The 20,631-nt window shown below is 47.2% G+C and overlaps 1 protein-coding gene across 1 annotated transcript; it reads right to left on the reverse strand.

Moving 5' to 3' along the window:
- Positions 1-6,860: 6,860 nt before the first annotated feature.
- On the reverse strand, positions 6,861-19,572 carry LOC116948285 (ADP-ribosylation factor-like protein 4C). The gene is made up of 3 exons (XM_032964808.2): positions 19,445-19,572; positions 19,103-19,235; positions 6,861-9,992 (listed from the first exon to the last, which is right to left on the reverse strand). The coding sequence occupies exon 3, from the start codon at positions 9,862-9,864 to the stop codon at positions 9,262-9,264; it is 603 nt and encodes a 200-aa protein (XP_032820699.1). The 5' UTR covers positions 9,865-9,992; positions 19,103-19,235; positions 19,445-19,572; the 3' UTR covers positions 6,861-9,261.
- Between the last annotated feature and the right edge of the window lie 1,059 nt (positions 19,573-20,631).

The raw sequence follows: 20,631 nt of genomic DNA on the forward strand, positions 1-20,631 counted from the left end.
TGTAAAGAGCACTTCGCGTTCAGGCGCAGAGCGCGGGAGTTCGTAGGATGCGCGTGGAGGCAGATGGTTTTGGTGCGGCGTGTGGGGATATTAAGGATCTTTCCAGCCGGAAGGAAAAGGGCTGCTTTGTCGTCGGTAATTATAAGGCTCCCATTCACAGACAGCCAGGTGGCTCAGGAGGAGGATCATAATAGACGTGTCAGCCGTGAGCCGCCACCGGGTTTCAGCCACCTGTGATTTAACCGGGATTTCAGGTGCAGCGAGTTTCTGATCTCAGCCCAGTTTACAAATCGCTCGCAGAGAGACCCATATACTGGGGTAGAGACCGAATACAGTCAACATGGGCAAAGCGTTGATGAAAGCGGGTTCTCCAGTGTATCCAGTTAATGATATCAATCCATTCACAATTGGCTTCACAAAAAACCCAGTCATGTGAAATTAGATTTTTGTTAAATACTAATTTTTGCTTACTTCGGCAATAAGAATCAAACATTTAGAATTGGACACACGCTGAACATTATTTGCGGGGCATGTAAATTGTGTTCATCTAGTATGGATGCAGATACCTATTGCAGTCATTTCAGAAGCAAGTAGTTCTGTAATGCCATCATCTGGGTCATTCTCTTATATGCGGTGATGCATTGATCGAGTTCCAGACGTAAATGTATTCATCTCGTAATGACACCGATACGACAAGTGGAATATAATTGAGTAAAAAAGAAACAAGGACGATAATATTCCATGGCAAAGGAAGCACTGTGCAGGGCCGACCCTAGCAAGAGTGAAGCCGAAGGTGAGAACCCAAGATTGATTCGGACACCTGTCAGTGATGTCAGCTGTGGCAGGTAATTGAATGCAGGTCATCAGGTTCATGGCGCAGTGGGGGCCAAAGCAGGGGTGTTCGGCCTCGTTGCTCCCTTTCAGATACTTGATGAGTTCATGAATCTTGCTGAACACCTACAACGAGTGAAACGCTGACCATGGAGCACGCATCGCTCTGTTGCCACCTGGAAGGAGCCGTGCACTGTGGATGAGCTCGCTATGGCTTGGAGAACCGGGCCGTGGCACGTGCCCACTTCTGGGAACCCATGACTGCGGTGGCAGGACGTGAGAGCCAAGGGCAGCACAGCGTGTTCGCTAATGTGATATTACTCCGAAAGTGTACGCGTTCAAAGTTATTAAATAATATTCACGATTCACAATGGACATGTTTTAACACGCATATTCACAGCTACACCTGGAGTAGCCACGAATCGGTGGCATTAGGCGGACAATCAATATCTAGGTGCTAATTTTGCACTGTTCAAATTTAATTTGGTTGATGCCTACATTTTCTGTTGTATCAAATTGCAAGCTGTAACTCGTTCTACCTTTCATGACTGTGATTGAGGCCATTACGCAGAGGTTGCTATACACGAAACATGCTCTTTGAAAGCACGAAATTACTTTAATTGACTGGACGATTGTGGGAATGCGTGGGTAGACGCTGAGAAGCACTGCTCTTCCCATCGGCTGTGTGCACGATTTGAGAGGCCCTCAAACCTTTAGTCCAGAATATTAGAGGCATAAATGACAATTCCACACACAAACGCACGTGTCCAGTCCAAAGGTACTCATGGGTGGGATTGCAGCTGTGGGAGGCATTGGGGATGGAGTGTAACAAGGAGGGAGTGTAGCAAGGAGGGAGTGTAGCAAGGAGGGAGTGTAGCAAGGAGGGAGTGTAGCAAGGAGGGAGTGTAGCAAGGAGGCAGTGAGGACTTGAATAGATATTCTTGGTTCTTTCGGTAAAGTCACGTAGAAGGGAAACAATAAAATAATATTTTATTGTTATATTTTATTTTATATTTTATTGTTTCCCTTCTACGTGACTTTACCAAAAGAACCAAGAATATGAATCCCTGCAGTCACGAAAACTTTAAATCAAGACTTGAATAGAGTTGCCACTGCGGCATTACAAAAAAAACAGGACTTCATGGGAAGAAGAGTATTTTTTTTTAACTTATGGGTGGTGCATTATTGCGCAACTGACAAAAAAACTGGACTTTGAATTCCCTGGGAGGACTTACAGGTTTCCCAGGATAACTAATTGCCCCCCCCCCCCCCCCAAAAAAAAAAGAAAAAGGACGATCCAGGGAATATCAGCACAGGTGGTAACCCAAGACTAGGGTGGGAATAGGGATACAAAATACAAAGTTTCCCCGTAAAGCCTGAATATACACATTATTGGTTCTTTCGGTAAAGTCACATAGATAGAAAATAAAATTGAAAATAAATTCAAATGAAAAATAAAAGCAAAAAACCACGACGTTTTGATCGCAACACGAGCGGTCTTCATCATCGCCTAATTTTATTTTTTATTTTCTATCTACGTGACTTTATCGAAAGAACTAAGAATGTGAATTCCTGCAGTCACGAAAGTTTTAAGCCTGAATAGACTGTTGAGGCAAATGCTGTTTGTGAGCACCTATGAAGGCCGGCATGGCACACGAGGGGGGGGAGGGGTGGTCAACACCACACCCGCACATAATCGTCACTGGCGTTGGCCATGAGCGGGAATCGAACTCGGGTCGCCGGGTTTTGGAGCACAACGTGCTAACCGCGACACCACCGCTCCCAGTATTCACACATATACTCACAGATTCACGACTGCAGTGGCACCAATTCTATGTTTTGGTTGCGTCAGTCATAGAGTGGGCTCTGTACAATATAACGACTGCTTAATTGCACCGTCGTAGAACCTGTTACTGGATAAGATAAACAAGTGATACCAAAGTACCCCAAATCGGTAAACGCCAATAAGTGTGTTTTGATAACAACAAAAATTGCTCCTCTTTGTCATTCCACTGCCCAATGAAAGCATTTCCACGTCAAAACGGTTATGGGGGTGCTTGAACATACTTCATCACGCTAGTAAGTGCGCGTTGGTAAGGGAGAAGTGGGCGAAGACCAGTTCAGATGTCACTTGTTAGCCGTGGCCAGGAATTAAACCCAAGTCTCTGGGTTATGGCGCAGTGCGAAAACCGCTACCAAGCGCCTCTTAGGTTATCCACGGTAAAAAAAAAACATCTTTAGCATTCCTTTAATGGCTTAAGCAAACACAGCTTTTGAATGATTGAGGTTTTAATGCGTAAACAATAAATGTCTCAAGTGTGAACATCAGACGACTGCACGCTATGCACTGACTCCCAATCTTAAGTATTTCCCTATGCATTTTTTTTCATCTCTTTCAAGTGCCTCCATCTCACTGTTCACCTCCGCTGCGTATGTACCCTGACCTTTACTTTCTACCCCTGTCCGTGCAGCTTATCAGCCCTCTCTCCTCCGTGCCCTCATGTTTGATTTCTGTGCGCAGCTTACAGCTCGTGGGCCTTGTGGCATGACTCATTATATATCTATAGGAGCAATCGACGCATTAAACGGAAACCTACAGGAGTAATTCTAGGCGTACTGCTCGTGGTGTAAGGGTTCGCACGCTTGACTTGCAATCCAGAGGTCGCTGGTTAGATGGGATCTCTCAGCATGGCAGTTGAAAAACTGCGCGCATTTCTAAAATCTCCCCCACCTCAATTTCGATTTAAAGCTTTCGTGACTGCAAGGATTCATCTTCTTTGGTTCTTTCGGTAAAGTCACGTAGAATGAGAATAAAATAATAAATTGATAAAATAAAATAACACAATAAAATTATCACGACGTTTTGGCCACAACACAAGCGGCCTTCATCAGGTGAAGGGACGAGACAGTCTGGAGGACAGCGCTGGAGCGAACAAAGCCACGCTCAGATCGCGACCTTTAAGCTGTGTGAGAAGAAACAAAGCGCCTTGACAAAGGAATTAGGATAGAATTTAGCATTGAAATAGCTGAGTGATTAGCTTGTGACTGGTCACAGAAATGGCTATGTAAAGTCAAAGCATACACATTCACAGAGGCACCTAGTACAAATCAAACAGGATAATTTAGCATTGAAATAACTAGGATAATTTCAATGCTAAATTCTCCTAGTTATTTTAATGCTAAATTCTGCTGTTTGATTTGTACTAGGTGCCTCTGTGAATGTGTATGCTTTGACTTTACATAGCCATTTCTGTGACCAGTCACAAGCTAATCACTCAGCTATTTCAATGCTAAATTCTATGCGAATTCCTTTGTCAAGGGGTGCCTCTGTTGATGTGTATGCTTTGACTTTAACATAGCCATTTCTGTGACCAGTCACAAGCTAATCACTCAGCTATTTCAATGCTAAATTCTATGCTAATTCCTTTGTCAAGGGGTGCCTCTGTTGATGTGTATGCTTTGACTTTAACATAGTCATTTCTGTGACCAGTCACAAGCTAATCACTCAGCTATTTCAATGCTAAATTCTATGCTAATTACTTTGTCAAGGCGCTTTGTTTCTTCTCCCCCACCTCTTTCCACCCCGCGGTGGCGAGATGTTGATTCCCTCGCCTGGTATGCAGGAGGTCGTGAGTTGAATCCCGATCCTGACACCCCATATATTTGGAGTTTACACGTTTCTCTCCCCGTGTTTGCATGGATTTTTTTTTATCTGGGTCCTCCGGTTTTTATCTCCACAATTTAGAATCAACATGCGCATAGAGTATTTGGATGCTTTAAATTTCGACATAAGCCACTTTGTTGAGCTATCATTTGTGGCCAAATCGATTCTGAAAAAATATCAATACCACTCAGTCGTTTAGCTTTAGTTCAGTTTAGAATGGATACAGTTATGATTTAGTTGATCGGCACGTTACCTATAGTGGGGTACTCCAATGTCTTATTTGTGACGTTTTGGTTGTTTGTGCCTTTTGTGTTGGTCGTAATGTCTTTGTTTATCTATTTGTGTTTGGGGTTTTTAACTTGCTTTGTAGTAGCTATATACAATATATGGGTGTTAGCCCTCATAATTATTAATGTACAGCGTTGTGAGATGCAATTATCATGAATGACGCTGTATAAAATTAATTATCATTACTGTATATGTATAAAGGGGATGTCTGGAGCCCTCTCTCCGTTGACAGCAGCATGAACAAGCAATTGCAGGGTTGCACCATTAGCTTTGTATGATAATTCTGAAATAATTCCGAAAGTGATGCAGGCTCAGATCCCAATGGGAGATCCAGTTTCCGCTTTACAATCGTACGTGATGACATTTACAAAAAGCACTGACATCATAGAGAAATATTAAACAAAAAATATTCCCTTTTAAACATGCCATCGTCTGCTGCTTAAAAATGAGGCCTGCGTTGACATTTTCAAATATCAACTAAGGATTTAGTTTCTTACATTTCACACTTTCTTGGAGGCAACACGCAGCAGCGTGTTTTGCAAACACTATATATTTCTCGTTGCGCCCGTTGTTTGTTGGGTTGTGTTTATCTGTTTAACAATGCTATTTAAGCCACATTTCCATTAATTACCATTTATTTCATAGGAAATTAATGTGTTTTACGATTTGACTGGGGCAGGGGAGGGGGGGTTCGCACATTGCGGCTGTGAACCCAGTGGACCTGAATAAAATCTCGAGCCACAGTTGATATTGGTGGCGAGTATGATATTGGTGGCGAGTAATATTCGAACCAGTTCTTGGCCCCATCTGGGCTGGTAACGTCGAGCAACATCCATGCCCGCTACCTAATAGTAGGCCTTCCATGCAGAAATTGACGAAGGGCTGTAAATAATTGTTGCAGATGTTGCACCATACCAAGGCTCTTTTGGTCTTCCTATGGTCACCACCCTCACAGGCCGATAGGGGGCGGCCGAGAGAGTGAGCGGGAGGTGTGGTGGTTGACCTGGGGTAACCCCCCCCCCACCCCGGGTACCCCGTGACCGGAGGTAGAGACCCCAGACCCCCAAGGGGTGGGGGCTGGGGGCTAGGAGCCAACGGTTCATTCCCGAACTTTCTAGAGACTTCTGGAAGGTTCTGGGTTAGGTGCGGTTAGGGGCGGGGTAAGCACCAACTTGTGTAGAAAAGCCGGCCCCTCTCAACGGGACCGGCAGTGTTCGTCCACTCAAGACCCGAAGACGTCTGTAGACCAGAGCCGGGTTGCAAGCGGACCAGCGGTGATACCCGTACGCCCTGGCTAGGTCGGGTCAGGCTAGCCTCGCCTAGCTCCCGTAGCGGAGGACCCGTGAGAGCGTAGCCCGGAGTCCGTAGGGCACGCAGGAAGGGAGGCTGTACCTCCCTTAGGTTATCGGGTGACGGGGCCGTACCCCGTAGCGTTACAGAGGCCATAACCGTAAGTGTTACGGCTATTGGCGTTAACGTTTATTGTAATATACACGCGTTGCCTCCAAAAGAGAAGTCTCGCTCCACGTTCATACCCACAACACAGACGAACGAGTTTTCTTCTCCTTTCACAGTCCAGTACTCAGGGGGCACGAAAAAGTAATCTGCTTTTTAACCGACTAAAATGCCAAGATAATATGCAGTGTTTTTTTTTAAATAATATGCCAAAATAATTACACGAATTGGATAGCAAATTGAAAAGTTAAAGCAATTTTAAAATTAACCATGTCGGTCTTTTGTATTCACTACTCCCACCTGCTTGGTGTCGTTAACTACTATGCCTTAAAGAGCTTCCGCCGTTTCAATTCAATGTTTATTTATTACACGGAAAATCCCGTTTAGCCAGTTACCCAGCTAGTTTCGGTGGCAATGGCCCACAGCCACTTGTCTTCCAAAGGGAGCCACAGCTCCATTCACTGGGATTTCCAAAGTTACAAAATACATTTCACGACAGAGCCATCAACAGCACAGCGGATAATCTGCCTGAATGTAATTGGGGTTTAGCAGTGTAAGGTTTAAAACCAATGCCTATTAAGCTTGCTTCGTCTCTGTAGAAAAATATACACAGCTGCTGAAATTGCACCAAAGTCAACACGTTTTTATTATTTTGAATTTTTGCATAGGGGTTACACTATGAGCAAAAATCGTCTTTAATTACAGGTGTCCCATACAAACATGCCGAAGCTTCATTGGTCTCGCACAACAATGTCAACACCCCCCACCCCACAAGTGTATCAGTGCACAGTTTACTGTAAACTCTTTGACACACTCGGTATACTCCACAAACAAATCCCTTACGTGGCTATAAATGTAACTTTTGGTCAGACCACCATTCTCGCGTCCACTCTTTTAAAGTACCAAGGATGATGGAAGCGATATTACAGCAGGGAAACTCGGGCCTCGCAAGTTAACACTATAGAGTGGCGCTTCTAAAAATAAAAAGATCGTCCCATACAAACATGGGGGGGAGGGAATACCAAAGTTGATCCTTCATCCCCTCTAATGCTGAATCCTTATTGTACCATATACTCGATGGAGATATTACCGTCCGATGCACACCCCCTTCACACCTTCATTAGACTGGTAAGGTACAAGATAAACAAAAATATTATAATCACTCGCACAAGCTCCCCCCCCACCTCACCCCACAAGGCCTATAACTGGCTGTTGGGGCAAGTGCTGTGAGCGAGCACTTATGATGACCGGCACGGTGCACGAGGGGGTGGGACAGCACCACGCCTGGCTGCCTTCGTCTCCCCAGCACTGATGTTGCCACACCAGGTACTACTCATTTAAAAGGCAGAGTCAACCTCGGGGAGGCCCAGGACCGGTTCAGATAATCGCCACCGATGTTAGCAGTGGCCGGGATTCAAATGTGCACCGTGTTCAGAGTGCAGTGTGCACCAAACACTACGCTACCGCCCACAACTTCCCTCTTGTGTGGAGTCCGTCAGAGCCAAGTGGGCACTGAGCCCAGGCACCGTGCATCAGAATGAAAGCAAGGGGGGGGGGACGCCTCAACAAAGCAAAGTGCTCTGTGCAGCAGCAGCAGCGGCAGCAGCAGCGGCGGCGGCGTGCCCCTCCTCCTCCCGTCGTCTCCTCGGATTGCATTGCCTAGCGAAATCCCGCCCGGCCGTGTCATTCAGCGGTGTGCGCCTTCAAAACTTCTCTGGCCCGACAGGGACGGCGCCTCATTAGCGGCGAGGGGCCCCCAACCCTGAACTAACGATGCCGCACTACCAAAAAAAAACAACCTCCCTAAATCCACCATAGCGGGTGGGAAGATCAAAACGAGCCCGTGCAAGATGACACTGGCAACGCCTCAGCTCAAGACGGCCTCTCGTGACACACCACACACAAAAGGCAGGCTTGCACTCCAAGCATCCTCTTGGCCCGAAGCCTGACAAGTTTTTTCCCACATCGTAATATTAAAAAATCCTTCGGCAAAACATGTTCTTTATCGTGAGGTGCGGTGCCGGGGAGGGAAGTGTTGGCACTCTTTCAAAGTATAAGCTTCCAAATATACAACTAAACCATTGAGCAAGTCACCTGGAATTTCGCCCGATCCCGTCGGGCTTAAAGCAAAGCTTAAGCCCTCGATATTGCTTGGATGGGTGACCATACCATGAGCAACAACAAAAAAACAGGTGTAAGTCGTTGTGGGTAGTGCAGCAAAATGCATCGTGTATCTCCCCCCCCCACCCCCCCCCCATCTTCACCAACCCACATTGACCAGCGTGGTGAAGTATGGTCAAATAACCATCACAGCCTGAAAGGTGTATGAGGGAGGCCTTCCTTTCCAGCAGTCGTCGTTCATTAACACATTCTTAAGTAAGCTGGCTTATATTACGTTGATTTCATTGGTTTACGTGGCGCTGTGGTGGATAGGCATTTTGTTCAAGCGAGCATTTCTCTCACTCCGTGTACAAGACAAACAGCCCACAGTTTATAATCACTTGCATTGGCACTCGGGCAACACAATACAACCGTTGGACTTTGTAACTTCATTGCACCGAGATATTTACAGTGTTGACCTTTGTTGCAGGAAACATTCCTTCAATTGTATGGTAAATTATTTTACAAGTTTCTACTTACCAATATAGCTACGATGTTTTAGATTCAATTGCTCAAGCATCTGGATGCAGTCAAAGAAGCCACAGCCTTGTAAACCTGACCAGCAGAAGTATTGTATAAATCCAGTGTCCACATACATGATATTTCTTATAACCAGCACTTGAGTGACGATACGTGATGCCACAATCCAGTGTATGCAACAAACAGTAACACTTCTAAGGTCGCTTCGGTACGCGTGTTAAAGCACGTCCCATGTAAACACGCTGAGAAAGTGACGACCAACAACGGTACTTCCTCAAGTCCTCCGCTGTTTCACAGATACCACCACGGGTTCGTCCGGCGCAAGTCCACACGAACAAGCGAACAAAGCAATCAGCCAACGGAGACCAGCACCACGCGGGCGCTCATCTCTTCTTCTTCTGCTGCTTGAGCATCTTGCGCCTGCGCAGGATCATCTCGTACAGCTTGTCCAGCCCCTCGGAGAGGCCCTCGCCGATGATGGCGCACGCCGGCTGCAGGTGCCACAGCGCCGCGGGCCCCAGCTCCGCGAGCGCCAGCAGCCGCTCCACCTCGGCGGGCGCCAGCGCCGCGGGCAGGTCCTGCTTGTTGGCCACGACGAGCACGGGCACGCCCTGGCACTCGGGGGTGCGCGCCACGCGGTGCAGCTCCGTGCGCGCCTCCTCCAGCCGCTCGGCGTCCACCGAGTCCACGACGAAGACCACGCCGTCGGTGCGCCGGGTGTACGAGCGCCACAGCGGGCGCAGGCGCTCCTGGCCGCCCACGTCCCAGAACTGGAAGCTGACGCCGCGGGCGCCGCCCGCCCCGGGCCGCACCTTCTCCATGTTGAAGCCGATGGTGGGCACCGTGTTGACGAACTCGTTGAACTTGAGGCGGTAGAGCACCGTGGTCTTGCCGGCCGAGTCCAGGCCCAGCATGACGATGTGGAGGGAGCGCAGCGTCGCCAGCTTGGCCAGCGGGGAGTTACGGCTGGAGTGCGACCCGCCCATCTCGCGCGCGCGTGCGCTCGTCGCCTCCACTGCTCGCTTTCGTTTCCTTTGCGGGGGATTTTAAATGCCGAGAGTTGGTGGAGTGGTGATGGTGGGCGTGCCAGGTGGAATTTTCTCCAGCACTGTGCCTGAAAAAGTCAGGAAAGAGCATTTTGATGTCAGATGTGCGCCCGGTCTCTTCTATAGTCAAGGTCACTTTTGTCAGCAGTCTGATCTGTGAGATAAAGATGCACAACATTTGTTCCAGATAAGAAATCTGGAACAAATTTGTGTCCCTTTTACATTTCGTGACAGATCGCTCTCAGTTGGTCTTCGAGACGAATTAAACAATTATATTAATTACAACTTACAGACCTCCGATCAATCCACTGGTGGATGACGTTCCTCCCAACACCATGCTGCTATAAATTTCCACAAGCCACTTTGTTGAGATATTATTTTTGGCCAGGTCACTTCTGACAAATAAGTAAACAATTAGATAGTTGAGTTTTATTTGTATTTTTTTAATAATCAGTTTACCTTTCCTATACTTTGCACTATCCTGTTTTCATATTGTTTGTTGTTGTAACGTTCTGACCCACACAGACTGGATATCTGTGAAAAAGAGCTTTACAACTCGTCAAATTCCTCCAGTATAAATAAATATTCTGATTCATATAATCACTCCCCTATAACGTTATCCCACTTCGCCGAGATCATAGTGCAGTGTAATTACAACTTGTGCTACTCCTCCACCACCCATGAGATACTTGCAATTACATTTTAAACAAATACAAATTGCCTTATACTCCATGCGAGGCCTTCATGTTCTATAGCCGATCATGCATAGTGTCGGGCAAGCGGCCAGGTCAGTCAAATACCTTCACAGAGCTGGGATCAAGACGAAGTTATGTGTGCAACAGCAGGCTTAACGCCCACCAACAATGCTTTTGGAAACATCCCGACGTTTTGCTTGACGTACCGAGAGCTTCTTCAGAAACTGAAAAGGTTTCCTGAAAAAGCTCCCAAACATTGTGCCAAAACAACATGCGGCACTATCTTAAAACACACCGGAGAGCCAAATTTTACGTAACCCAGAACGTGAATCTTGTGCTCTTTTACCGCTCGGTAACTGCACAGTCCGTGGTAAACTGTGCCATAAAATCGCTCATTGTGGAACAGTGCCACCGCCTCGTGCACAATGATTAATGTAGCCGAAAACGGACGTCCAACAAAACATCTCCGAGCATGAGCGAGGATGTGGAACAGTTCTAAAGATACGCAGTCAAGCATGCCTGGCACCAGACACCTGCTTTCTTTTAAAAGTATAGCAGACTGCATTCGTCACGGCTAAGAAAAACACATGTACATTTCAGAAATTTCAGAAATTCCAGAACCTGCCGCGTGAAGATAACCGATGGATTCAAAGGTCAGGCGATGCAATTGTGGTCACCAAACATATTGCTTTGCCTTTTGCATATAGTCAGGTGTGACGAAAATTAAAGTTGTACTTGACCGACTCAAAGCAGTCTGCTTGCAAACCGAATGACCCCTGAATGCACCAAGCAGGTTTGAGGCTGTTTGTATTTGGATAGGTGACCGCCAGGAGATGGTAGTCGTGGGACCGACTGCGAGGTGGCCAGGAGATGGAAATAAAGCAATGGGATCAGTCCATAAATGATTCAATGTATTAGATATACCTGTGGATTGAATCCATCTGTCTGGAGCTTTGAATGTTATCTGCCTCAGTCATATCTGTTTCTCCACATACTCTAGTTACTTCCCAAATGTTAATCATTCCTGAAAGGAAATTGGCCAAACATCCCAACGGAGTACCCTTCTGGTTTAGAGTTGAGAATTTGAGAGGCTTACTCGGGAAATGAAAGGGCATTATTATTAATATAACAATTGCCTGTGCGGAGCTATGGCGTCAGTGGTTTGTGTACTACCCCGTGAACCTGACAACCCGAGTTCAAATTCCAGCCATGGCTAACATCAGCGGTTGAATTATATCAGAAACAGTCCTGGGCTCAACCTGCATTGACCAGCATGGTGAAGTATGGTCAATCAACCGCCATGAGGTCCTTCATCCAGCACTGTATGGACAACGGGGGCTGTATATTACGTTTGTTGATATATTATTGTTATCATTGCTCTGCATGTGCACTGCTGAGCAGCGGGGTGACCCCATGGGGATTTGCTTCGAGGTTGTTTGTGCAAACTGACCTGGGGGGGGGGGGAGGCACAGAAATGAGACACCTTCTCACAGGCGGTCGACGCACGCGCTTGCACGACAGCCTTTTGCATTCCTCTGCCCTCCTTTTTGTCGGACCTGAAATTCCACAATCCACTGCTGTGTACGGTCGTTGGTTTAATGGGTCCAGGCCCAAAGGATCGCGCTATGTGCTTGTGAGCCCGTTAGCTCGGAGGTATCGGCAGACTCTCGACTTTCGCCTTCGTGCTGAAGCGTGATCGGTGGCCCCCTTTTTCCCCACGCCCAGCAGATGCCTCCAACTCTCCGATGTGGTTTTCCGGGTTGTACCGTGCATTGTTCGGCGTGATATCCGACTTTTCGCTCCACCTGCTGGGAGCTTATTCGGGAACGGAATTGAGCGGCCCACGCTCTCCCTCGACTGTTATCAAAGTCGCCAGCTGCTTGTGGTGTTTTATTGTAGCCCAAGTGTTCAATTTAAAAGAACCCGCAAAAGTTTTAGGACGTACGGCTGCTGTGGCGTGTTGGATTAAAGTTCAACTTTTATTTGATATGAAGGTACATGTTTTTTTTCTGTGCAGTAGAGTATAAAATACATTCTACTGTATTTTACATTATGAGACCTCCTTTGCCAGAAACAAGATATAGGAATAGGTTTTACCCTTTTAACTGGCACAAAAACTGACACCTTTATTCAAGGCATCATGTTTGCAATAACCATAACACAAGCAGTCAAAATGCAAACAAAAAAGACAACTCTGATAATAATATGCACCGTCCCCGAACTTGATTGGTTCACACGCGAGACAGCCTCCCCCAGAGCCCAGTCTCCACTGGTGTTGGACCAGAAGACGCCAAAAGGCGTGTTGTGGTTATTGCAAACATGATGCCTTGAATAAAGGTGTCAGTTTTTGTGCCAGTTAAAAGGGTAAAACCTATTCCTACATTCTACTGTACTTTTATGCCCCATGTCTACTATGCGCTCCCTACATTCAATAACCTGCACTGGTCAGCATGAAGTATGGTCAAATCACCTCCATGATCCGCAACGGCGCAGGTGAGGTATCCTCATCCAGCAGCAACTTTACAAAACTAAAATATTTTATTTGCCAGTTAAAGCCAACTGAGCTCGGAGCTCTTTTTCAAAGGCAACTTGGCCACATGCGATAGCCCATCGAAGCGACTCATCTTCATTGGGGCCACATGCGATAGCCCATCGAAGCGACTCATCTTCATTGGGGCCACATGCGATAGCCCATCGAAGCGACTCATCTTCATTGGGGCCACATGCGATAACCCATCGAAGTGGCTCATGTTCATTGGGGGAATTTACAGTAGCCAAATAATCTAAACGCACGTTTCTAAATGCGGAGGGAAAACTTGGAAGACTCGACGAAAAAAGCCCATGAAACAACGGCGAGAGAGATCACGCAGGCTCCAAATATACAGGTGTCGGGGTCACGATCGAACCCACGACCTCCTTGCATACCAGGTGAGAGAGATAACATCTCGACACCACGACGTACATGTAGATGCACATGTTAAGGCTGGGTGCATAGCATATGGAAAGGTTTTGTTGTCGCTGTAATGGCAGAGTGTCAAGTCCGAGAGCGTCTTCATAATGGGTCATACAGTGTGGCCCCCACTGCTATACGCAAGTTCACAATAAAAGTACTTTGCATCCATTTTGTCTACTGTGAGGTTAGCTTGGCCATATTTCACCACGCTAGTCAGTGGGAGGGGGGGGGTCGATGAGGGGATGGCTCCATACCCGTTCAGAAATCACTCGCTACCGACGTTAGCCATGGCTGGGAATCGAAGTCAGGTTTCCAAGTTCACAGGACTGTGGTCTGACCACCGCGCCACCGCCGCTCCACCCTGCATGTTCACGAGTCTCCATTATTCATTCTGTAAGTTGATCGTTGCTTGGAGAACAGCTCTGGAACCAACCCAAAATCTAAACGATTATGGAATGTACAACATTTAGGTACGATGTGTGTGCTAAATATACTATCTTGAAAATACCTGAGCCCCACATTGTGCAAATGCCACCCGCTGAAAAGTTTGTTTAAATAATGCCATTATTTGATTCCCGAAAGGATATTATAAAGAACGCATAATTAAGATATGGACTCTCCATGTCATTGATTGAAAAAAACGTCCATATGTCTGCAAAGCAGAGGACATCACCTGCTCACTAATTAGCACTATTTACATCATGAACTCAAATAATCCTAGCAGCTATGGAAGATTGTATGATGGTCACAGTGAAAATATTTTTCTTTTTCAGTTTAGCACTGCATGCACATTTTTGTCCATTATATAGTAGGGCAGACAGATTGGTTTATAGTTCCACAACACACCTAGGGGTGGTAGCTTGCACAATTTCGAATTGATAACAGGACATTAAGGCATGCAGATTATTTTCGTTACAATTCACATTACCGTTCCATTGTTCAAGAATAAACTGCGACTTCACTCAACGTACCAACACAGGTAGTTATCCTGAACTTAAAACGCTAGCAGCCAACCAATAAACCAATTTGTCCATAAAGGTTTTTGGGTTAGAGCACATGTGTGGAAACTCTCCACCCCCCGCCCCCCACACAGCCAATCAGTAAGGGATTTGTCAGGTAAACAGCCAAATAGTTACTACTTCAGCCCACCGGTGTGTTGGAAAGTGAATCCACAGATTGTAAATATACTTACACGATCTAACCCAAAACCGGTGGGCTCAAGTAGTAACTATTTGGCGTTTTGGTTACATGACAAATCCCTTACTGACTGGCTGTGTCGGGTAGTGGAGGGTTTCAACACATTTATACTTCTGCGGTCTAACCAAAAAACCTTTATTATGAATAATATTGGTCGCGAAAGCATACGTGTTAAACAAACCAATTTGTGCCAAAGAAGAGAACATACCACATGATGACGTCCAAATCGGAGATGGAGCGATTAAATAAACTCGTGTGCACGAACGAGATGGGTTCTGACACTGCAAGACATTGAGAGATGGCAAGGGCTCAGGTGGGGGTAGGGCTTCTTCCAGTAGTGGATAGACAATGTCTGTTCATTAGGATTATATTTCCGTACATATATATTTCGATATGTTGTAAGGCATTGCTAATGACTAATGTGGTGAGCTTTTGTTTGTGGAGCAGTTACACAAACGGTCAACTTCCGTCCCAAAACATTTGTTCGTTTCATTTAATCCCCTTGTTTAACCTCAATCAACAGAACTCCTCTGTCGGCATGCCAATCTGCGCGCAGGTGATACCTGGCAATTACGAAAGAGCCTTTGGTGTGCGGTTCCATCTGTTCCTTTTTTACATTCCACCCCCACACCCAGCCACACCGGCAGAGGGACTCTCTGTGTCTCTCTCTCTCTGTGTCTCCCTCTCATCATGTGTACCTCTTTGCTCTTAGGGGTTTTTTTGGTTCCTGTTGCCCGGCTCTCGTTGAAACCTCTCTGTCCCACCAGATGGACTGTTTGCACCCCTGCCATCCGCTCAGTTCTCAGCCAGTAAGAGTCAGAAATGGCATCATGCAGCTGTATCTGACGCTTCAACTAAGGCCAATGGTCTTCATGGAAAATGTCTAAAAGGGAACACTGTGCTCGGCCTTGTAATGGTCGAAGACTTGATGGGGGATTTGGAGTGCATGAACACCTCCCTGCAGCTTAGGAAACAGACTGTTTCAGGCATGTTGGAGGCTGTGGACCAAGTCAAAACAAGCATGCAGGACAAGCGAATGGAGGAGCACTTTCATGTCTTGTTCGCAAAAGCAACTGCTATGGCAACAAAGTTGGACTGAGAACCTATTCAGACGCTTCATATCCGCAAACCTACAAAACGCTACGCCAGTTAGGCTGCAGCCCATATCCATCCGGATGCCCAGTCTTTGTACAGAGCCCAATTCTACAACGCCTTGGACACAGTGAATACTCAATTCATAGAGAGGTTTGATCAAGCTGGATTCCACAAGCTGCAGCAGCTTGAGAATGTGCTGCTACGCGGAGACATGGACAAGGTGGTAGATGAGTCTCCTGAATTGAATTCAAGACTACTGCAGGTGCAGCTGGCCATGTTTGGGGCTAATTACACAAATCAAATGAGCTCAGATGTTCAAACTTGATTTGAAGCTTTCGTGACTGCAGGAATTACTCTTTGGTTCTTTCGGTAAAGTCACGTAGAAAGAAAATAAAGTAAATAATAGAGTACGACGTTTCGATTGCAACACAAGCAACCGTCATCAGGTCGAACTAAAATTGAAAGAGAGAGACAAAACACAGACACACACAGACAGGCACACAAGCAGAGAGACAACACAGACACACAACATAGACACACAGAGACCCAATGCCTCTGTGTCGAGGCATTAAATAGAGAGAGAGGGGGGGGGGGGGCAGAGAGAGGTGGGTCTCTGCTGGGGCAGCTGCTGGAGCAGAGAAATTAGCATGTCAATGAGCTCAGATGTTGCTAGCATTATTAGGGAAATGGTGCCAGAGGTGAGAGGTCTCTTCAATCAGGTGCAAGCTTTAGTAAGACTTCTTGCTGGTCGTCCCTGCCTCCTCTGTAGAGGCTGAGAGGAGTGTTGTGCCCCGAGGAGGCTTAAGACATGGCTTAGATCTTCGATGAGTCAAACAAGGATGAATAATGTGGCCATGTGTTACGTGCACCAGGAGAAACTTGACAGACTGGACCTTGAAGGAATATGCCAGTCTTTTATCAGTGTCAACGATAAGCGCAAACAGGCCTTTGGATCCTTTGCTTGAAGAATGTCAAGTCAAAACACTTGTAATTGCCTGGAGAGGAGATGAGAGGATAGGAGAGAAGAGCAGAGGAAAGGAGCAGAAATGACTGCAGAGCAGGGGAGAGGAAAAGAGATGACTGGAGAATAGAGGAGAATATAGGAGCAGAGGAGAGGAGGAGAGAGGGCTGGAGAGAAGATAGGAGAGGAGAGCAAACGCCCCTGCTGCCCACCCAAGTTTACTTTTAAATGTGTAAATAAAATCAACAATTAGCTCAACCTTGGCCACAATATCTGGACTTGTCTTCATATAACAATGCATAGATTTCTGTTTATATGATTGTGGTTGTACTTTATTAATACCTAATCTCTGCCATTACATACAATGAAACAAGAAAAGGTAAAAAAATACAGAGCAATTAAATACAATACACTATTCGACATTATTGTAAAAAATAAATAAAAAGTCCATCCCATGTGTTAGTGAATTTTTCAATATTTTAGGCAGGAAATTCGTTTTCAAATTTAGATTTTTTTCTGGGGGGGGGGACCCCCTGGAAGATTTGGTTTCCCCCAATGTTGACTCCAAGGCTACGGCCTTGATGTAGATATATTAGATGCTACTGTTGATGCATGTTGCCACCCCAGGTGGTACCAATCACGCCCTTGGCTCATGGGCAACCGCGTTTAGAGAGCAGGGGGGTGGAGAATATTTCCCTTACCCAAGACCGAATCGTTTGTTCCGGAAGACGCTTACACAGTACGTGGAGCGAAACGTCGGACATCATGCCAACCGACACACGGTAGGTAACAACGCGATAATACATCGGAGAGCTGTTCGGCACAACCACCAAAACCTACACAGTACGATTAATCATTAACCATGCCCGCCCAATCCACTGTTGGATGAAGACCTCACCCCTGGCGGTCGCATCTCTCCCGGTCCTGCGATGAAATTATCCACACAGCATCTGCACCACGGGATGATTTTTCTTCGCTTCACTTCCACGGATACCTCTCCGCCCTTGGCTGTCAATGCTTTTCAAACACTACCTTTATACAATCGACCACGACACTTTATCCTAAACGTTAGGATAAAGCGTTGAAACAAGCTCGTAAATATCGCCCCGCTCGAGAGGAGGTCCCGACGACACAGGGTCGGCAACAATGGTTGGTAAGCCACGGAGACTATTACTGGTAGGAACGAAGTTGTAAACTGAGTGTACCAGCCTGCAATAGATTAATGTGTCCGTCCGTCCGTCCCCTTCCAATACGTTAACGAAGTGAAATCTCGTGCTGTTGGGTGTAATAAAATTGCGCAAAATTCCAATGTTCCTACCAGCCCACCCTGCAGGGACCTGTTATAATATAAAGTTGTGCGGGCCGTTTTGAAGTGGCAGACTTCGCGTCACGTGGAGGGGGGTCGTTTTAAATGAATTAACACACCGTGCGTCCTACGAGTAGAGTGGAGGGTGGGGGAACGCCGCGTCTCGATGTAGCGGACACAACAAACACAACACGTGGCGTCAGCGCCGGTCACACGTAAGGCATTGGCTGCTACAACACACACACACATCATACACTGCTGGTTGCCTGGCGCACACACACACACAAAATTAAACCGCACAAGCAAGCCCAACCTTAGCTCAGAGGCTTTAAACAAACACGACCTTCTTCAGTTTAATGAGTGTGTGGTTAGGAGTGTTGCTGCGTTGTTTGTGGGGGAGACGGTGGTGTAGCGGTCAGCGCTGCGCTGCGCTACGAACCCCGGCGACCCGAGTTCCATTCCCGCTCACGGCCAACATCAGTGACGATTATCTGAACCGGTCCTGGGCCTCCCCTAGGTCGACTCGGCCTCAAATGAGCACCTGGTGCGGTGCGTAGTAAACGTCGCTACTGGGGAGACAAAGGCGGTCGGGCGTGGTTGCTGGCCACCCACCCCCTCGTGTGCCGTGCCGGCCTTCACAGGTGCTGGCTAACAGCACTTGCCCCTACAGTCTGTCACAGGCTACACGGGGGATCTTTGTCTTTGCTGTGTGTGAGCGGTAGGGTAGCCGGTCCTCCTCCCCCCCTCCCCCTAGGTTAACTCAGCCTCAAATGAGTACCTGGTGCGGTGTGTAAAAAAAAAACCCATCCCTTATTGGGGAGACAAAGGCGGCCGGGCGTGGTTGCTGGTTCCCCACCCCGTCGTGTGCCACAGGTGCTCGCTAACAGCACTCGGCCCCAAAGCGCGCAGAGTCTCTAAACAGGGCATCTTTGTCTCCGGCACGCGTGCGAGCGATTGACGGCGCCACTTACTCATGCGTGAAGTTCTCGACTCGCTGCGTGTCCGCAGAGACTCGTTGGGAAGACGACGATCCTTCGGCTCGCCATCACCACCACCACCGGCACCGGCACCACCACCACCACCGTCGCGAAGTGGAGAGGGTTCCTTGGGTAAGAGAAGAGGTTCGTTCCTATCGCTGGGTGGACGGATACAAATTGACGGACTTGATGAATAAGTAAAACGGTGGCCGAACGATATTGATAGGGTCGGTGGGTGGGTTAATGGAATTGGATGAATGGGATTAGCCCCAACCAAATTTGACGGACGGCTGAATGATTTTATGAACTCGCGGACGGATGTATCGACGGGCTTACGCAGAAGCCGTCCTCGCCACTTCTGCCGGCAACCTCCGACTCCGCCGTGGACGAAGAGGCGAGTGGCTGTGCCTGTCTGCAGCCGCGCACTCATTCACACAGCACCCTGCGCAGGCCCCGCCCCTAGTAGGGGGGGCTCAGGGGTGGGGGGAGGGGTGGGGGTTGGTGTGGCGGTGGGGGGAGGGGTGGTAGGGGGGGTGTGGGGGTGGATGTTTACTTCTGGTTTCCGCTATGGCGGTGACGTCACAGCGGTGCACCAAGACACCTCCCCCCCTCCTCCCCCCCCCCAGTTTGAACAGACCACCCCGGGCACGTGGTGCAATGCACTCGCTTTGCGTTGATCTAAAAAAAAACCAGCGGATCTTAAACCTTTACTCTGCAGCCTTGCATCCCTTTGGTTCTCAATCGTAGCTTTTTTAACGTTAATAAATATATGGGGCCGTCCATAAATGACGTCACGCGCCTAATGTGTTTTGTAATGCATTATATGGTGTCTACAGGGTGGCCCAGATGTCTTGTGACCCCCATTTAATTCTCTAACCGTTAACATAAAAAACAGAAATTATTATGAAACGGGGAAAAATATACGAGAGGTCAATTCATTGGGGGGGGGGGGGGGTCACATGACATCTGGACCACCATTGTACATTAATGCACGATTTTAAGTGCGCTGTTTGTGATGCTTTCCAATTCCTCGCATCAATCATGCTGCGACAAACAAGTCACCGAGCGTGTCGTAAAAAAAAAACTCCTTACAGTGTAAATTCGGCAAGGGAAGTTTAAAAATCCACTCCACAAATTATAAAGCACTGTACTGTATTAAACATAACATTATGTGGTGGTTATAATGTTGCCACTACGTTGGCAGTGGTGAAGACGGGCCATTGCCCGAAACGTAGCCTATTTTTTTTCCTTTTAAGGCAACAATGTTATTGACGAATATATCGAGTTGTTTTATTCAACATAGTAACCTGATACAATAAATGAATGATGTAACCAAAAGACGAGCAAGCTTTAATAACGGTATATGGTTTTCGTTATGAGTTTCAAAGCGGCCACTTTGCATTATTTACGTGACCGCACGATGCGATCATTCTCTATCAAGTAAATTTTCGCGCGTGTCAAGGAGACAACATCGGCATTGGGTCTCTGATCCGCTCTAGCAGCGCCTCAAACCTGCATTGCTG

Source organism: Petromyzon marinus, chromosome 2 (assembly GCF_048934315.1).
Source record: "Petromyzon marinus isolate PM22_M1 ecotype Great Lakes invasive population chromosome 2, UKy_Petmar_22M1.pri1.0, whole genome shotgun sequence".
NCBI classification, from domain to species: Eukaryota; Metazoa; Chordata; class Hyperoartia; order Petromyzontiformes; family Petromyzontidae; genus Petromyzon; species Petromyzon marinus.

Bases quoted from the DNA above. Each gene is read 5' to 3' on its own strand.
- LOC116948285 (XM_032964808.2), bottom strand. From the start codon at position 9,864: ATGGGCGGGTCGCACTCCAGCCGTAACTCCCCGCTGGCCAAGCTGGCG.